The sequence below is a fragment of the Nomascus leucogenys genome, chromosome 17 (genome assembly GCF_006542625.1).
Source record: "Nomascus leucogenys isolate Asia chromosome 17, Asia_NLE_v1, whole genome shotgun sequence".
Classification (NCBI taxonomy): domain Eukaryota; kingdom Metazoa; phylum Chordata; class Mammalia; order Primates; family Hylobatidae; genus Nomascus; species Nomascus leucogenys.
In genome coordinates, this window is record NC_044397.1 from 68,261,467 (window position 1) to 68,281,130 (window position 19,664).

The 19,664-nt window shown below is 42.0% G+C and overlaps 1 protein-coding gene and 1 long non-coding RNA gene across 9 annotated transcripts in view; one reads left to right on the forward strand and one right to left on the reverse strand.

Moving 5' to 3' along the window:
- Positions 1 to 19,664, forward strand: part of ELMO1 (engulfment and cell motility 1) — a 592,800-nt gene that overhangs the window by 430,417 nt on the left and 142,719 nt on the right. For all 8 annotated transcript variants that reach the window (XR_004026459.1, XM_003268937.4, XM_030796572.1 and 5 more), the window contains one exon: positions 2,043 to 2,179. Coding sequence is in view for 7 of the 8 variants with exons in the window: in XM_003268937.4 (XP_003268985.1) it covers positions 2,043 to 2,179 (137 nt within the window). In the remaining variant the exon portion in view is untranslated. The remainder of the gene's footprint in view (positions 1 to 2,042; positions 2,180 to 19,664) is intronic.
- On the reverse strand, positions 1,849 to 19,085 carry LOC105737795. Its single transcript, XR_001113482.2, has 3 exons — positions 17,643 to 19,085; positions 13,305 to 13,414; positions 1,849 to 2,128 (listed from the first exon to the last, which is right to left on the reverse strand). It is a non-coding gene; the product is annotated as an uncharacterized LOC105737795 (long non-coding RNA).

Below are 19,664 nucleotides of genomic sequence, written 5' to 3' on the forward strand. Positions count from 1 at the left end.
GGGCATGCCACCATGACCAGCTAATTTTTGTGTTTTTAGTAGAGACAGGATTTCAGCATGTTGGCCAGGCTGGTCTCTCAAACTCCTGACCTCAGATGATCCACCCACCTCAGCCTCCCAAAGCGCTGGGATTACGGGTATGAGCCACTGTGCCCAGCCCTCTATATTTTTAGTTAAGAAAATTGAAGCTCAGAAAGGTAAAATGACTTGCTCTTGATTGGCCTGGGCTGCACTTGAACCCAAATCTTCTGTCCCCCCGCCCCCCCACCCCCGGACTCTTCCTACAGGACTGTGCATTGCTCCTGGCCCATGCCCTTACTTTATCTGGAAGAAAACAGCATTACCATATCTTCAAATCGGGTTGTGCCCTTTAGAAATGGTGAGCTGTGCAAATAAACACCACTTTGCTGTTGTTTTAAACTGTTGAGAAGTCTGAAATTCACTGTATTCATGAAGGTTGAAGAGAGAAGAGGTTGGTGTGTAATAGCTTGGTAGCCATGTACACTTGAGTGTGTTTCCATGAGGCTTGATCAGGGTTTGTTCACTGGGGGCCTGCTCTATAGGATTCTAAGTAGATTCGCTGCTCATCCACATGGCAGGCACCAGGGCTCTCCCTGAGAACAGAAGCTCTCTGCTGTGAGCCTGCTCCCACCCCTCCCTCCATCCTGTCCTGGATTCCCAGGGCCTGAAACCCTACCATTCTGAGCCTTGAGGATGAATTGACCTTAAAATAGATTCCAACAGCAAATGAAACACCTTATATTCTCACTCATAAGTGGGAGTTAAACATTGAGAACACAGGGACACAGGGAGGGGAACAACACACACCGGGGCCAGTTGGGGAGTCGGAGGACTGGGGGATAGAGAGCATTAGGACAAATAGCTAATGCATGCGGGGCTTAAAACGTAGATGATGGGTTGATGTGCTGCTGTTTAAAAGCCTGAAAGTCATCCAGTTCTCATGCAAACCATCATGTTACATATATACCTATGTAACAAACCTGCACGTTCTGTACTTGTATTCCAGAACTTAAAGTAATATTTTTTTTAAAAAAAAAGAGATTCCAAATAAAATAGAAAGACTTTCACTCTATGTAACAGCACATATGTTTATTTTTTTTAAAACCTTAGGGTATTGGTTCTGGGGGTCACAAACCTTAGTTCCTTGGGCTCCACAATATCCTCATCCATAAGATATGAGTGGTAAGAGGAACTGTAAAGATCAAATGAGGTATAATGTACCAAAGGGCTATAAAAATGTAAGCTTGACAGATGGGATGATGGGAGGGGCTGGGGTGCTGGTCTGAGGAGGAGGAGAGTAGGGACCAGACCTAAAGTTCCGAGCACTAGGTGTGACCCAAGGAAGCTCTACAATGGGGGCTTGAAGGTAGTTTTGGCTGATTTTATGGTTTTGCCCAGGACTGGACCAGTTGCCACCTTCAAAGCCATTCAGGTTGCTTTGACTTCCAGCCATCTGTGCCTGGAAGTGTAAAACAAATGGTTAATGGCATCAGATGGTTAATGATCTCAAATGTCCCCTGCTTACTGCCATAAGAGAGAAAAGAGCCCCCTGGAGAAATAATCATGGATGCTGTTTTCAAAGTTGCAATTAATCGTGTATTCAGGAAAACCCATCTTCTGCCAGTTATTCTGATAAGAAAGAGGAAATGGAGGGTGACGGAGGAGCTGTGCCTGAGGGCAGTTTGAATAATCTATATAAGGTCAAAAAGGCAGATATAGGGCTCATAATCAACACAGCAGTTTTGGAACAAAGCCAAGAGGGTCATGTCCTGGCATGGGTTAGGGACTGACTTTTAGCAGTCAAAATATGTGCCTAAGGCTAGATCTGACTATCTGGCCTTAAACTTCCAAGTTGTATGGGGGCCATCCTTTGGTTGCTTTTTCAAAAATACTTTTTCACCATTATTGCCTGAACCAAAGATACCTCCACTTGTCTCCCTTTGGGGCACATACCTGTGGTTATGTTCTTGTGTTACACTGTTTTAAAACTTCTTCCCTTATTTTCCATCTCTTTCCTCCAGCTAGTGAGACCTGCAACGACTTCCACCCAATGTTCTTCACCCACGACAGATCCTTTGAGGAGTTTTTTTGCATCTGTATCCAGCTCCTGAACAAGACATGGAAGGAAATGAGGGCAACTTCTGAAGATTTCAACAAGGTAATGTGGATCTCGGATAGAGGCAGAGGATTCCCGCGATGCTAAAGGGGCCTGCTGGGTAGTCCCTCAGCTGTGTGCAGAAGGCAATTGGCAAGGTGGGGAAATGAAGATTGCAATGATAGTTGCTTCAAGAATGGAGAAAGACAAACATCCCTGTGTAGACATGAATCTGTGTGCTGGGGATGACCTCATCCCTCTGGGGGTAAGCTTGGAGCAGCTTTGTTCCTTTGTCTAAGTCGGAGCCACCAGCAGAGAGTTTTTCTTGAGACACAGTATCAAGGTGAACGTTTCCTTTCATAGCATTAGTTTGGGATGCCTTGTCAGTATTGCAAGATCTGCCGGGGAAGGGGCCTTCCCTCCACCTGTCCAGGAGACTGGTACAGAGCAAATGAGGTCAGGAATACTGCTCCACCTAGTCCAGTGGTTTCTTTGTGGATTATGCATGTGTTGTGATCATCTGCCCCGTGCTACGTCAAAAAGAGTTTTTATTAAAATGAAAGATCCCTTTCCAAGAACTGAGTCATTAAGGTTATATGCAACGTTTCTTGGTTTACAGTAAGCATTTGATCCTTTGAACTGAGATGTCCTTTGGTTTTCTATATCATAATGTCTCACAAGAGTGTGACTTTCACATTTCCATTTGTGTGTGAATAATGAGCAGAGGGAAGGGCATTGGCCAACTTAAAGAGAGCAGAAGCACTCACTGTCCATGCTTTCATAGAGAAGCAAAATCTTTGTCCTTAGATAAAGGCCTGATTAGCAATAATAACTATTGCAGCCTTTAGTACTTTTAAGTTGCTGCTATATACCGCTCTGACTGTGGTCGGGCCCATCACCCATGACCACTCACCCAGCACTAAGGGCTGTGACTGTAAGAATCGAAGGGTCTGGCCCTCAGTCATACTGTGGGGCTTTCATGGGCATGCTTGGTGCATAACATAATATCTGAATTTCACCTGCACTTAATACACTTGTTGGTCATTGCCTCCCTGTCACCTTCTCTATGGATTTACATCTCATCCTTGTTTCCCACTATATTTCCTGTTTGTGGCATCTTGAACCAACACCAATTGAAAAGAAAGAAAATCAGGAAAAGGACCTAAGCTTCAATCAGATCCTAACCTGACTTTCTTCCTCAACACAGTGGTCTCACCTGCCATATCATCTTTGTCATCCCAACGATCTGTCATTTGCATCTTGGTCATCGATTGAATTCATTGAAATAGACCCCAGTAATGCCCTTCTGTGGAGAGCACTGGTCCAGAAGCTGCAATCCAGAGCTGTCGTGTGTCTGAGCAGCTAAGTCGGAGGACAGGCATGATTCAAGAAGGAAAGTGGAGAAAAGAAGCCCATTAATTTCCTTATGATTATAACTGCAACCTCCTAAGTGTACTTCACTTGATTATGACAGACTTTGCATTTCAGGTGCAAATCATCCCTGGGAAAGAGGGAAGGAGGAGCAGGGAGGCCTTTGTTCAATCAAACCAAAAAAGAGAGTTAAATCAGTAGTCTTTGAAATTGGCTAAGGGACTAAGGCCACTTTGCCCTGGATCATTTCAGCTCTTTCATGTGCTGCTGTGTGAAAGCCATCCAGTCCTCAGCTTTGCGAGCTGGGGACACCTGTTCCTCCAGGAGAAGGAGACCTCACCATGGATTTGGGTATCAGATGTCTGCTTTCTGAGAGATCTCATTTATCCTGCTTTTCCTGAATTATAAATTCTGCATTTTTGCAGAATAATATCTGCAAATAATAATGTTTCAGATATTATTGTTGTTGATCTAGGCACAGATAAGCTGTGTAGAAAATATTATGAAAGTTCTGCAGAGGACTGACTCTGGAGATGAGCATTCAGACACTTAAATTCTATAGAAGTTACTGTTTGTAACATGAACCACCAAGAGTTCCTTGTTAGAAAGGAAGCCAGAGGCCCCAGGCTGGAGGAGGTGGGCACAGCTGCTGGAGGGAGGTGACCATAGCTCTAGGGTCCCTGTGACTTATCATGGCCATGTGCTCAGATTGGTGGCAGACATCCTGCCTGTTCAGGGCCCTGCCAGGTGACAGCAAGCCCCCCAGAGTGTCACTGTGAAACTTTTATCATAATTAGCCTATATGGCTGTGAAATCTCTTCAGCAAGACCTAAGAGCCAGGTTTTGGGTGCAGTTTCTTACTGCAGCTCTAATGCCATCTTTTTGCATTGTTTACAGATCATAAACTAATGCTGGGGGTCACACCTCTACTGCCAAGTAAGGATGACAGTTTATGGCTCAGGACAGGCAGCTCCAGGCCTGAGGGCCAGAGGGTCCTGCCTCACATCCAAATAGCCATCAGGCAAGAGCAGATATCAGAGGAAAATCCAGGATGGGAAGGACAAGGAATTTTAATTTTCTACATTAAATACTTTCATCGTGTTTGCTTTTTTTTTCTTTTTTTCAGTACTATGCATGCCTTACTTATGTAACCAGAAAAATATATCAGATATTTACATTTTTGTCATGTGTATATCACTTTTCTGTTGCTGATAGAACAAATTACCACAAATTTAGTAGCTTAGACAATGCAAATGTATTTTGCAGTTCATAGTTCAGAAGCCAGCAATGGATTTCACTGGGACAAAATCAAGGTGGCCGCAGAGCTGTGTTTCTTTCCAGAGGCTCTAGGAGAGAATTTGTTTCCTTGCCTTTTTCACTTTCTGGTGGTCACCTGCATTCCTTGGCTTATGTCCTTGTTGTCCATCTTCAAAGCCAGCAAAGACAGCTTGAGTCTTTCTCAGATGCCATCCCATCACCCTGATCCCTCTTCTGCCTTGGTCTTCCACCTTTAAGGACCTTGTGATTACATTGGGAGACCTGGATAATCCGGCATCATCTTCCCATCTTAAAGTTGGCTGCTAATAACCTTAATTCTATCTGCAACCCCAATTCCCCTGTGCTGCAGAAGGTAACGTATTCTCAGGTTCTGAGGATTGGAACGCAGGCACCAATGGGAAGCTGTTATTCTGCCTATTTCCAGTGTGTATTTGATTTGCAGCTATATTAGGTTTTTAGATGTGTAGATCGGTTTAAATTAATGAAACACAGACAGACGAGCCTTTTGTTTGCTTTTCTTTTTGCTGGTAGACATAATACCTGTCACAGAGTTCTGCTAGTGGCAGCTCAGATACAGATATAATTATGTCCCTTTTCTTTTATGGCCCTGTTCTGCCTCCACTAGCCTTTTTAAAAAGGAAGCCTCTTTGTGACAGCTTCTAGTTCATTTTGAAGACTGCCTTTCTGATTTTTTCCTGCTGCCCATCTATCAGCCACTGTTCTGCTTTACCTGATAATAAATTGGAGAAGAGAGAAGAGCTGAAAGTTAAATCAGTTCACTTTTCTTCTTGTTATTAACTTGGTAGCAGAGGAGATTGAATTTAAGAACAAATGTGGGTTGTGAGTTACTGGTAGATTTAATGTTTTTTTCTTATTCTCTGACTGTCCAAATTCAAATTCAGAAATATCTTTAAAAAGCCCAACATGAAACATAATTTCTCTTCAACTTTCTTGGACACTATCTCAGGTTCTTGCCACTGTAAACAGAGCATGGAAGGTGGATTTATTTGTCAACCCTGAGACCCAGGGCTCTGTGAGCAGGGCTTAGCTATCTGTCTTCTTTAGCTCCTCACTGGAGAAGGAGTGCCCCTCAATTTAAATTTTGATTTGCCCAACAAACTATGCTGGATTCTATCAGAGGCAGGAATAGCTTCTACAGCCCGCCTTGCTTGGGACACCAGTTTATAGATATCTAGTGCTTGGTAGTTAATGCCACTGCTGGAAGAGGGTGTTTGGAAAAGCAGCTGTCGTCTGCTCTTCCGGGCTTGGGAAGCAGCAGATGGAATGTTTTTTATTTATATAAGAGAAGTAGAATTGGAGAGTGATTAAAATATTTATGCTTTGAAAAGTACTTTCAGTTTCTCAATATAGCACTCTGCAGAATAATCCATTGATTCAGGCCATTGAGTTTGTGTTCTATGTTTTTGTCTTTTATTACCAATATTTTAGAGCATACATTATTCATTTTTATGGGCATTAGAAAAGAGCTAAACTGCAGCTGGATACCTCAGCACACAAGTAACCCCATAATCATTTCATTGAAATCCTCATTTTTGAGTGAGATAAGAAAGGGGACACAAGTAACTTGGATATTTTAGGTATGGGAATCTCATTTAAAGCATGTGTAGCTAACTACTCCACTGTAAAAAAAAAAAAAAAAAAAAAAAAAAAAAAAAAAAAAAAAATCTAATGAGAGTACACACTTTAAAGTATATGTGTGTAGCAGTGTTTCTCAGCTTTAGCTGTACATTAGAATCACCTGGGGGCTTTTGAAAACCCTGTTATCCCACTGGCCAACTGCACCACAGATTAATTAAATCATCGGAGGGGGAAAGCTATGAATGAGTATTTTCATTAAGATAGAGTTGATCATTAAAGGTGATTTATGTTAATAGACTCGCCATGATTAACATATGTGATACTTATCACAAGCTACTGTAAATTTCATGCATTGATGGAGTAGGATGCTTGTTTACCTGTGTGACCCAGGTTTTCATCCTGGATCTGCTATTCCAGAGCTCTATGTCTGAGAATCTAAATATAATAATAGTTTTTAAAAGGATACATCACCCTGTCTTTCGGTAGGGTGATAATAAATTGAAGTAATTAGTGTAAAAATGCTCTGAGGAAGTAAAAATGGCATATGTAGTTGTGGAGTGTTCTTTTGTACTGAACAAGATAAAGCCTGTCTATGAAAAATGAGTAAATTGCCCTTTTCACAAACGGACATTTTTTGACTATGTTAAAAAAAAAAAGTGAAGCTATGAATTTCACAGTAAATTCTGAACTGAATTAGTAACCCATGTAACTTTGACAAAAATAGGCTTTAAGCTGAAATTTTCATGGATTTTGGAAGTGTCTTCCTCCAAACAGCTTTATTAGGTACCTTAGTTTCCCGTGTGAAACACACGGTAGCAACCTAAAAATCAGCAGGTCCCATGATTTTCGTGTATTTAATGGCTGGTGAGAATTAAGTCCTCCCCAACAATTATTAGTTGCCCAGATCTCTTCGCTGATGATTGACCCTTTTAGAAACCATCAAAATATTTGTTCCTAGCATTGGCGTTACTTTAGACGCTATCAAAATCGACATTATAAGCCAAGATCAGATGATTGTGCGACACTTTCAGATTACCAGAATGGAAGAAACTAATTTGAAAAATAAAGTCACTCTAGAGTAAAAGCACTATCTTGAAAGTTTATCTAGCAGCATAATAAACTAAGCGCACACAATAGAGCTTAGAATCTCAGGCTTGCAAATGAAAAACCATCCCTTAAAATAGCAGAGACTGTGCATAGGGAGAACCCAGGCCCATTAAACAAAGCTGCAGCTGCCCCTGGCCAGGCTGTGAGCTTCATCCGAGTCAATGGGAGAAAATCTCAATTAGGAAGAACGGGAGAGCAGGACAGAAGGAAACATCCTGAGAAATCTCCTATGAAGATTATTCATAGGAAATAACCACCAGCTAGTCACATCTAGTGGATTATAGTGTGGGATAGAAAAGGGATTGTGTTTAAAACCTTAAAGGCAGCTAACATGTGAATAAAAAAGGGAAATGTGTTTGCTTCTCAAACTGTTTGCAGCTTACTGACTTTCTGTGCATGCTTTTCAGGGGACAATTATATATTCAGGAGTCTCCTTACTAGGGCAGTTCAACTTCATAGTGGTGCAGACGGCGCTCTGTTGGTTAGCTGAGCTGGCCTAGGGAATGAAAGGTGGTCTGTAAGTCTCATCATGAATAAACATGAGTCTCCTCATTTGCATGAGGCAGGTGACTGTAAAATATCTTGGAGCAAGCTGTGAAAGGAAGCTTTGTGCATCCATGCCCAGGGGAAGCTGGGAGGACTCAGCGTTGTTTATCTTCATTAGAATTCCATCTAGTACTGCTGTTACTGATCTGAACTGGGCCTGGTGTGGCTAATAAAGTAGGTGTATGTTTTAATTGAAACATGCATATTTGAGGAGAGGAGAAGTCTTTTAAAGAGCCCTAATGTCGTTCAATGAGGTTTTCCATTTTTCAACTCTCTAGGCCATTAACAAGCATTTTTTTTCAAAAGGCTTCTGATGTTTCACAAAGGTCTTAGGCTTGCCACACAGGCAGTGGAACCTCCTCTAGAAGCAAATGCATTATATGAATAGATTTAATTATTATTTGTTTGATATTCCCTGTTGAATAGGTAGCAAAGAGTTTCATATGTGTGTCTGCGTTTAAGCTATTTGCATAAGATAGTGTTACCTATTTCCATGGAGTTTGCCACTTTCTGTTGGGCAGCAATCAAGGCATGTCCTCTCCAATCCTCATCAATGTCAATTATACTATCCAGAGACAGCAGAAAGACCGGGAAAGTGACTTTGGTAACTTATATTTTTCAATAAGTGTATGTTCAAATAGACCCCAATGTCATACATAAACAGATATGTATTAATAACAGGTAACATGAACCTGGCCAAGTCAGGGAAGCACTGTGGTATAGAGCAATATCTCTCCTTCTCTTTTGCATTATCACCCCGCTAGAGAGTTTTTATAGGTATTTTTCCCCATTCACCCTCCCCCTGAAATTGTAATTACAGATATATTGTATATCTTTTTGTTTATGTATGTATACCTGTGCCTTCTATGTAAAAAGAGTAAGATTTACTCCTCCAAGAACCATTGTTGTGCCCTCCCTAAGGATGATGTCCCCACTCCCTCATCAAGAATGTATGGTGCAAAGGCAAGAACCAAGGCTGAATTAGCAGGAGGATCTGGTGGCAGTCCCAGTTGGCCCCTCACAGCAGTATGACCTTGAGCTTGTCCTCTAACCACCAAGTCCCTTCTCACCTGTAAACTGGTAGTGGCAATAGTAACAAATAATACTTCCCAGAGTCACTGTGGGGATTAAGCTCTCATTAGGTTTGCTTTGCAAATTGTCCTATACAAATAGGAGGTGCTAATCTCAACAGGCAAAACCTAAAGTGTCAGTAATTTGCACTTGATCATGCAGTGTAATTGAGCTGCCTTGATTTCCCTAGATAGTTTGTTCAGATATCCATAAATACAGATTGTTTTATACTTCTGTATGGGGGTGCATTGAACTTTAGTTTGGCCACAGAGGGGATTTTGACCACTGTGGTCACTCCTCCCCAGCCCACCCACAAACAAATGTACTGCAGGTGAGGCAGGGGGCTGGGGACAGTACATAAAAATGCCAAGGGCCTCCCTTCCAGTTGGGTAACCTTGTGCAAGGGACGTGGTTCTATCGGCTTCAGATTCCTCATCTGTGAGATGGGAATAGGTAATTACCAACAGCTAGGATGGCTGTGCACCCTGATGGCATCAGGCAGATAAACTGGCAGGCTCAGCGCTGGCCTGGAGCCAACACCAGTCCACAGTAATGGAGAGCTGGGAGAAGACTGGGTGACACAGGATTCCAAATGCCTCTGAAAAGGAAAAGGATACTCATGGCAACACTGACAGCAAACATCTTCAGGAAAGGTGGATAAGCTGCTCCCTCAAGTTTAGTGATTAACTTAGTAGTGACTCTTTTTTTTTTTTTTTTTGAGAGAGAGTCTCGCTCTTGTCGCCCAGGCTGGAGTGCCATGGCATAGTCTCGGCTCACTGCAACCTCTGCATCCTGAATTCAAATGATTCTCCTGCCTCAGCCTCCCAAGTAGCTGAGATTACAGGCACCCACCATGAGGCCTGGTTAATTTTTGTAATTTTAGTACAGATGGGGTTTCACCATGTTGGCCAGGCTGGTCTTGAACTCCTGACCTCAGGTGATTCACCTGCCTTGGCCTCCTGAAGTGCTGGGATTATAGGTGTGAGCCACCATGCTCAGCCAGTAGTGACTTAACTTCTAAGTGTGCTGTCGTGGTGGTCTCAGCTGCATGGGGTCCATGGCAGCTTTTATGAAGAACATAGAGAAGACCTCAGAGGGTGACCAATTTTCAGGGACTGTCCTGGGGTTGTGCACTGTACTCTGCATCTCCCAACCCTCCACCCCCTGAATTTACAGCCCTGGCAGCATCTCTTTATAAGGAAGGAGCATGCGAGGAACCTGAGTCATCCAGGGACAGTTGGATTTTGTTGACCCTGTTCATGTAATTTTCTTTTTTTTGAGACAGAGCCTTGCTCTGTCACCAGGCTGGAGTGCGGTGGTGTGATCTCGGCTCACCGCAACCTCCAACTCCCTGGTTCAAGTGATTCTCCTGCCTCAGTCTCCTGAGTAGCTGGGATTACAGGCACGCACCACCACGCCCAGCTAATTTTTGTATTTTTAGTAGAGACGACACGACGTTTCACCTTGTTGACCAGAACGGTCTTGATATCCTGACCTCATGATCCACCCGCCTCAGCCTCCCAAAGTGCTGGGATTATAGGCATGAGCCACCACACCCGGCCCATGTAATTTTCATAAAAATGGTTAAACTATGTAAAACCTGTTTAAAGGTTGACTGCTATCTTTAGCTGAAGACATTTTTAATATGTTTTGCTTTCTGGACATTTTCTATAACAGGAGCATTTATAAAAATGGTCTTGACCAAGACCAAGAGTGAATCTTACCATTTTGAATAAGCCTGACAGTAGTAAATATACTTCTTGGGTATTCCTTTGTGTTCAAGATTTTGCATGAGGTGCTTCTCATTTCTGAAGTCTTTCTAGAGCCAGCGTATGTTTCTTTGCATGTGTAGCATGTGCTAACTTGAGATTTGCCAGTTAGGAGGAGAAAATAATTGATTGGTTCTTCTGCTGGACAGTAGTGAGATATATCAGTCTCTTGGTTCAATTTCTGACCATCCCTGAGCATGAGAATAATGATGACTTTAAGTTAACTGCTTTCCATAACTCTGTTCAGTGACTTCTGAAACTTCTTTCATTTTATTAACTATACATTGGGGCTGTGTAGGAGTTGTTAACTGGTTTCTATGACCTGAATTCCAGATTCCATTGTGGATTATATGAAAGGTTTGATAATGGCACCGAAACCATTTTATTAGTATATGTCCAATTAAAAGGAAATTACCTACATTTTAAGTAAGGCATGATGAGATTTAGGCATTTTAAATTAAAGGGCAGGTAGGAACCAGAGTTGGATAGCTAAGAAGGGTACCATTAGGTGGGAATCTCTTATGAAATACAAGTCCTCATTGATTTAAAAGAAAATATTTATCTTGTAATTGCAAAGTAAATGATGTTACATGGGAGGTTGAGAACACATTTCTAAAAAGAGTTGAGTCTCCTAAGGCAGAACAGAAGAGCACATAGGTGCTGTCATATAGGTGCCCCCTATTGCCATCTGAGGGTACTAGATGTTGTGACGAATGGAGGATTGAGGGCAACAAGGGGCCCTAGACAAGATAAACCAAGCAGTCAGAATGAGAGAGTGGGATCGGAAGCTATTTGCAAAGACTCCAAAACAAGAGCTAGAAGAAGTTAGGAGATCCTAAGTGAGATTTCCAAATGTTTTCTGCAGAATATCAGATCTAGGTGCTTGGTAGTTAAAATATATATTTAATGACTAAATCCTAAAACATGCATATTCAACTTCATATGCATATTCAACCTCTAATTTACATTGCTTATATGTCTGTGCAAATTTTTCAGAATTGTGCTCTTTTATCTGAGCAACAGTGACTTATGGGTCAAGATCATCTGCCTTCATTTTTCCAAGTAGGAGCTAAACACTGATCTTCCTTGTTCAATCACACACTGACCCTCCTGCTCTGTCACCAGTCATAGAGCCAAGTCATTAATTCAGACAGGTCCGAAGCAAGGACAGAGGTTGAGAGGCCAGAAGAGGGTATCAAAGTAAGGCTACATTTGGCAGTGGTTCCCTCCTTCTTTTTTCTTTTCTTTTCTTTTTTTTTTCTTTCTTGTATTTGAGACATTGTCTCATTATGTTGCCCATGCTCATCTCAAACTCCTGGCCTCACACAATCCTCCCACCCCAGCCTCCCAAGTACCTGGGATTAAAGGTGTGAGCTACCACTCCCAACATTCCAGCCCCTTTTTGGCAATTATTACAGGGAGAAAAATGAACATTAGAACTTGAATTTGAGAGATGATAATTCCAAACCGAATTTCTTCTTCTGCCCGCCTCCTTCTTCCCTTTATTTTCTGGTTTCTATGTGTTTTCTTCCTATTCTGGTAATGTTAAAAATAATAGATGCTCAGGCCAACTGTGTAGGAGGAAGTCATTTAGGCAGGTAATCAGCTCAGATATCAATCAGACCACCACCTTCCTCAGGAAAGTGCTGAAGCCTGCAGCTATCACTTTTGGCAACAACTCACTCAGTTGCCCCTGAGTTGTCCCTCTTGCTTTGTCCCTAGGAATACCCATACCCTAGAACTTATGTCAGTGAACTGCAATTGTCTGTCAGGCTTCCTAAGAGCAGAGCCTTACTCTTTCAGTATTCTAAGTATCTAGCACCATGCTGGGATCTAGAAGGTACTCAAAGTTACTATATCACCACCATCATACATACAGCACAGCCACATCAGCATTCCACATCTTGGTTAATAGGGTCACTATCCAACTTACTCTCCAGATGCTCTTCATTCTTTCAACAGATATTTATTTGTGTCTACAACACAGTGCTTGTGGTAGACACTGGGAGTACAGAGGTGAGCAAGACAGGATGGTTCCTGCTGTCGTAGAGCTGACAGTCTAGTAAGTTTCTGCTTAGAAATGTATGGGCTAGTCCCTCTTTGTGAAACTGATTAGTGGCCAAAGTCAGTACAATCACCACATGGTCCTTTGCCTTTTCATCATTGCCTCAGTTTCTGTCTTCCTCTTCTCTCAGCCCATTGTGATAGATTGAATGGCTGGTCACAGTTCTGCACTGCCTCGTGGTAGTAGCATACTTCCAAATCCTTGCTATGACCTCATGATGGGTGAAGTGTATTTCCTTCACTCTTTGACTTTTGTCTTGGCCAAGTGAACTTGCTTGGGCCAGTGAGATGTGCATGGATGTGAAACAAGCAGAAGCTTGACTGTTGCTCAAGTGATTGAGCTGGGCTTTTGCACTTCTACCATCATCATGAGAACTACATACCTTGGTAGCCACTGCTCCTTCAGTGTAGGTCCCAAAATGAAATATATGGAGCACAGTTTTTCCAGTCAGCCCACAGAGCTTGAAAGAGCCACCTCAGCTGACCTGTAGAACTGTGAATGTGAGAATAACTTCTTACCTGTTGGAGTTGTTTGTTACACAGCATTAACGTGACAATAGCTGACTAAGACAGCAACTGTTAAACCAACTTATCTCCCAGCTTGGAAACCTTCCATTTTCCAAATCTCTTCAAACACAGATCTGACCATATCGTTCTTGCTTTTAAAACTTCTGTGGCTGTTCATTGCCTGACTCATTAAATTTTATGGCCTTAGCAAGATGTTCAGATTTATCTTTAATTCACCTAAAATACTTTTTCTGCTTTGTCTCCATATCTTCACCCTGCACCTACCCTAGGCTCTACCTGAACTGCCCACCGTTTCTTGTACGTGCAATTGCATTTTCATATCTCATTCCCTCTACCAGAAACATCTTCCCCAATCTGCCTGTTGAAATTTCACTTATCCTTTAGGATTTTGCACAAGTGCCACCTTAGCAAGATAGTTACCATCTCTCTTTTATTTATTCAGAATGAAATTTTGTACGTCTACTCCCATAGCATGGAATTCAAAATTTTTTGGAAAATATTTTCTAGCTCTATAGTAGTTGTTTATTTTTAAGTCTGTCTTCCCAAATAAAGTCAACATATCATTGGAAGCAAGAGCTAGATTTTATGTCTTAATATCCTCCAGGTGCTTTTAAGTAGCATCTGCTCAAGTACTTTGTGTTGAGTGTTGAATTAATTAATGGCCAGAAATGTTTAATTCAATGATCATTAAAAATGGTCCACCTGACCAGTAAGCTGAATTCATATACACCGTCTTCATATGGGGTGGCTACTGTTGTTCAATTCCTGAAGGCCATGGGTATTTTGAAATTCCACACAATAAAGAATTTTCTTGCCCCAAATGCCAACAGGCCTTATTGAGAAACACTTCTAGACCCCTCCATCAGAATCTCTTCAGATGCTAATACTCTGAGGAAGTTATGAAATGATTTTGCCATCTGTTTCTTAATAAAAATGGTAGTTGTCATTATTTTTCTACCTATGTAGCTTTATATAAGGTGAATAGAAAGCTTCAAAGACATTGAACTTTTGCAAAAGAAACTGAATTGTTCTTTTTCCAAGAAGATTGGTTGGAACTCCTTGTTAAAAAACGTGTGTGTGTGTGTGTGTGTGTGTGTATACACATATACATATATGCACACATACATATACACACACGTGTGTGTATATATATGTTTATTTACATATATTTATTTACATATATACACACACACACACACACACGTATAGATCCCTCTGTTTCATTTTCACCTTCACTCATTTATTATATTGCTCTTAGGCCTGCTTAACCCACATACCCTGGCCATTCTGGGAGCACTGTTTTTCCCACTAGCCTTGTTTCCAGGCCAGTGGGAAAAATAACATCAGTAATGGCGCTTATTCTTTCCCAGGATGGCTGCCGAGAGACCTTCCAGTGCAAAGGACAAATGTGACTGTCAACCTTCCATCCCATGTAGGGGACTGGTACTTACCCAAGCATGCCCAGGAAATACGTGTTTGTGCAGCAGGAATGTTGAATCACATGTGTGAACACATCATGCCATTCACAAAAATTTTTTTTTGTATTTTGCCTTTACCTCCCGAAGTTATCTTAAATTGGGGAAAAAAATGCATCCCCTTCAGAATGTCATAAGAGTGGGAAGACCCAGTTCTTGCCACAGTGAGAGTTTTAAGTGCTGAAGGCAATCAGCTCCCCAGAACTCTTCTGGTCCTATTCTCCTTCTTTCTCTTTCACATATTTGCGTGGCTTGGCCGGATCCGAGGTGTATGGCATATGGCTTTTTGCCGCTTGAGCTGCCACAGAAGTAAATGTCATTGGCATATAATGCCAGATTTCCATTTTGTGAATCACAGAGCACGGGATTCTGTCCGAAAGCTCCCTGGCCACTATGTGTTCTTAAAGCAGAAGTAGAAAAGGGTAAGACCCACACATCACACAGAGATGCTTTTCCTAGTAAAATGCATTTATTCCCACAAAAAGTATATATAAAATGGACATACTTTTGCCCCAACGTGTGTTTGAAAAAGGTTCTTGGCTTGTTTTATTGTGGTTTTGGCACTGGGCAAGCCTGGACATTTGCTTCCAAGCCTCAACTGAGCAGATGCTGGTCGGTCAGGGATTCAGATGAATAAAAATTTGCTTGTGCGTGTACCAGAAAAAAAAGGCTGTGAGTAAAAGATAATCAATGTTTTTTGGATGCAGCTTACCAGAATTTTTTATTCATTAAATTTTCAAGTTATAAAAGCTGTTAGGCTGATAATGGAGACCTGAAGCTGCCACAGATGCAGCCTCAGCCTTTGCTCCCCTGCATAGCTGAGAAATCAAGAGAGAGATTTGCAGATTCACACACACACACACACACACACACACACACACAAAGATGACATGCAGCCATATGCAACTGCCAGTATTGGACTGTTTTTGTCCGACAAGTACAGCAATTTCAAATGGCTCAACCAAAAATTGTTGTACATTACATGGAATCAGTGGTATTTACCCATAAGCATTTACTGTTGATTTCTGACACAGTCTTCTGTGTTATTCACAGTACCTATTTCTCTTTCATGTTCTCTTGTTCTGTGATCATTTAACTCACCACAATAAGTCGTAGTAAAGTCTAAGTCAGGAGCATTGGCCCCGGACCCAAGGAGTGGGGTTCACACCCTAGCTCCTTTGTTTCCTTGCTGGGTGAGCTTGAGCAGGTTAATTGCCCTGCCCTGTATCCCAGTCTCTTCATCGAGAGACTGATCGTCATAGAGTTGTTTTGAGGGTTAAATGAACCAAGATTAGGTGGAACCACATGAAATGGCCAATATTCGACCATTTCTGAATTGCAAAATTTGTAGTACTGTTCTGCTCATCTTAATCAATGAAAAGCATTTGGGGCCATTCCGGTGAGGGAAATGACACGAAGATCACACGGCACACACGGCGCTCCGGATGAGGCTTGGAGAGGCATGGATTCTAGTCCAGCTCTGCCTGCAGGACCGGGGGCTTTGCTCCTATCCTGCACTCACCACCCTCCCTCCTAGACAACGCTGTGGCCCTGGGGATGGCCTCCTTCTGTGCTTTGAATTTCATCCCCTCTCACCTGCTCTGGGGCGCTGTCCGTTATCATTTCTAATCTTTACATCATCAGTCTCTTCCTCTCACATGCTGTCTTCTCACCAGAATATAAACACACACAAATCTCCCACATTTTTAATAATAAATAAATGATTTTCTCAACCCCCTATTCACCTGTGCCCCTCCAGCTCAGTTTCTGAAGTCATTGCCTCAGTTTCCCAGCTCACCTTTTCATGTATTAATCCACTGCAGCCTGCCTTCTGCCCACACTGAGAATATAACTGAGCAAAAGAAGAGAAATAGGACTCTAAAAAGCACTAAAATATAGTGTCAGTCCTTGAAAACCTCTTTAGTCTCAAAAGTCACTGATTTTGACAAAGAATGACCTCGATGGACAGTTTTAAATCTCAATCTTGTTTGCCACCTTTGCAGCCCTTGACCCTGTGGGCCACTCTCTCCTTAAAAATTTTTTTTACTGTGACTTTGGAAATGAACATACATGCAAGATAGATATAGATATACAGATATAGATACAGACATATATATATTTATATATGCATACAATGCACCTAAGATATATGTACAAATGGCACATTGAATATATGTGGAAGAAGTAAAATAACTATTATTGTTCCAGTTACTAGCAATATTTTTAGAAAAAAAAATTAAAGGGTAACTAAAAATATAACTGAGCTCAAGAAAAGAAATATGACTCCAAAGTGCATTAATATATATTTTGAATACTTGAAAACCTCTGTAGCCACAAAAGACATGATTTCTAAGAGGCAAGTGGGAATTGAGAGGAGTCGTTGAGTTGTTCTAAATTTAAGACTGGAAAGAAGTCACATTGTTATGAATCCCTGCTCTGATTAAGAAGATAGACATCAAAAAATTTATAAAAATACATCTTTTATCCCTTATACCTTCATGTTATTCGCATCCTCCCCCACCCCCATCTCTTCTCTTCAGCCTAAAAATATACCAAAATCATTCCTGTCCTTAAACAATATTTTCCAACCCCGTTCCTCTTTCAAGCTCTTATCCAATCTCTGTCCGTCTCTGCACTGCCAAATTTTCCAGGAGAGAATGACATCTCCACTTTCCCACCTCCTCACCTCAACGTGGTCTGATGTTCACCCACACCTACCTGCTGCAATTGCTTCATTTAGCTCAAGATCACCTTCTGATTGTTCTTGTTCATCCTATTCCCTGGCTCTGAGGCACTGACTTGTGTTTCCTCCTCTGCTTCCTGGGATCCCCTCCATTCCTCATTCCCATGGCACTGACCCCTTTAGCACAGGCGTTCCCTGAGGCCCTCCTCTTTTCCTCTCCTACCACTGCCTCCTCCCCACCTTCAACCAGCACCTGAGGCAGACAGAATTCCACCCTCACGGTCTTCTGAGCTCCACCCCTGTGGATGGTCTGCAGACTCCTCAAACTTGGGATGTCCAAAACTAAACTCTCCATTCTCGTGGCTCCCTTCCCGCTGCTCCTTCTGTGGGCTCTGACTCCAGGAGTGACATCACAATCCACCTCATATCTCGGACTTGAAATCCAGGAGAGATCTCTGGCTTCCCTACCTTTTCTCCCTAGTAGGTCCCCAAGTCCTACTGATCCACCACTCTATGAGAAGGGCCACCTGCCTTTTAATGCTGTGACTCCACTTTCCTGCACCATTATTTCAGCCCCGGTCTCTGTGCAGGAACACATGCCAGCATGAAAAATCAATTGGCTTTTGTCAGGCTGTAAATACCACCAAAAGAAAATCTAAAGGTGTTGTTAAGACAGAAAAAAACAAAATCATTTTCCTTCTCTCCTGGAAATAGCTTAATTTTTTTTCTGGTCTTAAAAGAAAGCATTCCTCTCAAGAATCACTTTCTCCTGTCATAGCTTAGCCACCCTGTGCCTTTCACTTATGGACTTAATTTGTTCTGTATCCTGCCTTCCTGCCACCATCATCTGTTGTGTAGATGATGTGTTTGTCTTTTAATTGGTCTTCCTAAATCTGGACTTGACCCAAGCCTAAGTTCTCTTTCCCCTAGCTGCCAGAAACACCTTTCTAGGACACAGCTCTTCTCATAAGACATCTGTCTTCAAAAACCTTTGGCTCTCTCTTCTTCCAGCAGGATAGCAAAACTCCACATTCTGTCCTAAACCACTCTTCCAAACAACATGCCTATTATGTCTAGCAGCACACCTCCTACTAACCCATCATTAGTCATACTGAGTGCCCAGCATGCCTTGCACTTCCCAGTATCTGTCCCTGACTGTGTTCCCTCAGCAAGGAGGAACCTTCACTCTTTCTGGTGAAAAATCCGCCTGTCCTTCAAGGCCCAACTCATGGGCCCTGCAGAGCCCCTCCATGGGGACAGGAGGAATTTTCCCTCTTATGTTCACTTTTCTTCCCCTCTCTTGTAGCACTTAACTTACTCAGCCATACGCTAAGTTTGGAAACTTATTTTAGTCAATTATCTTTGATTTAAATGGGTTCCCATTCATTCTCTGTCCCACCTCAGGGCTACCTTCAGGCAATGCTGCAGAATTCCAAAGGCTTGAAAGTCGTATCTACTCTCTCTCTTTCTTGACTCTACCCCTAAGAACCAGGACTGATTCTTACTCACCTTTCTACCCCAGAGTGCCTACCAAGAAGAAAGAAAGAAATATATATGGGCTTAACAAATGTTACTTAAATTGAATTTTTATCCTATTATTGAAAAAAATAGCTAATAATGTTTATTTTTAAATCAGCTGATAAGGTCTCAAAAGGAAGAAGCACATTCTAGAACAAACTTTGCAATCTACAGAACAAACTGAGTCTTATGGACTCAATTTGGCATTGAAGGGCATTGTGTGGCTATGACAGGAAAAAGAGTGATTTTCGAGTGGTGATTTCTTTTAAGACCAAGACGAAAAAAATTAAGCTATTTCCAAAAGAAAAGGAAAAGGAATATTTTTTTCTGTCTTAAAAACGTCTTTGGATTTTCTTTTGGTGATATTTATTGTCTGACAAAAGCCAATTGATTTTTCGTGCTGGAATGTGCTCCCACACAGACAGGGCTGAGATGATGGCAAAGACTTCCCTTCCCAAACCATGCTGGGCTGAGGCTGGAGAGTCCTGGCTTCCAGCTGTTTGTGAGGTCGATTACACCCCTCTGCATGGGGAGAAGAC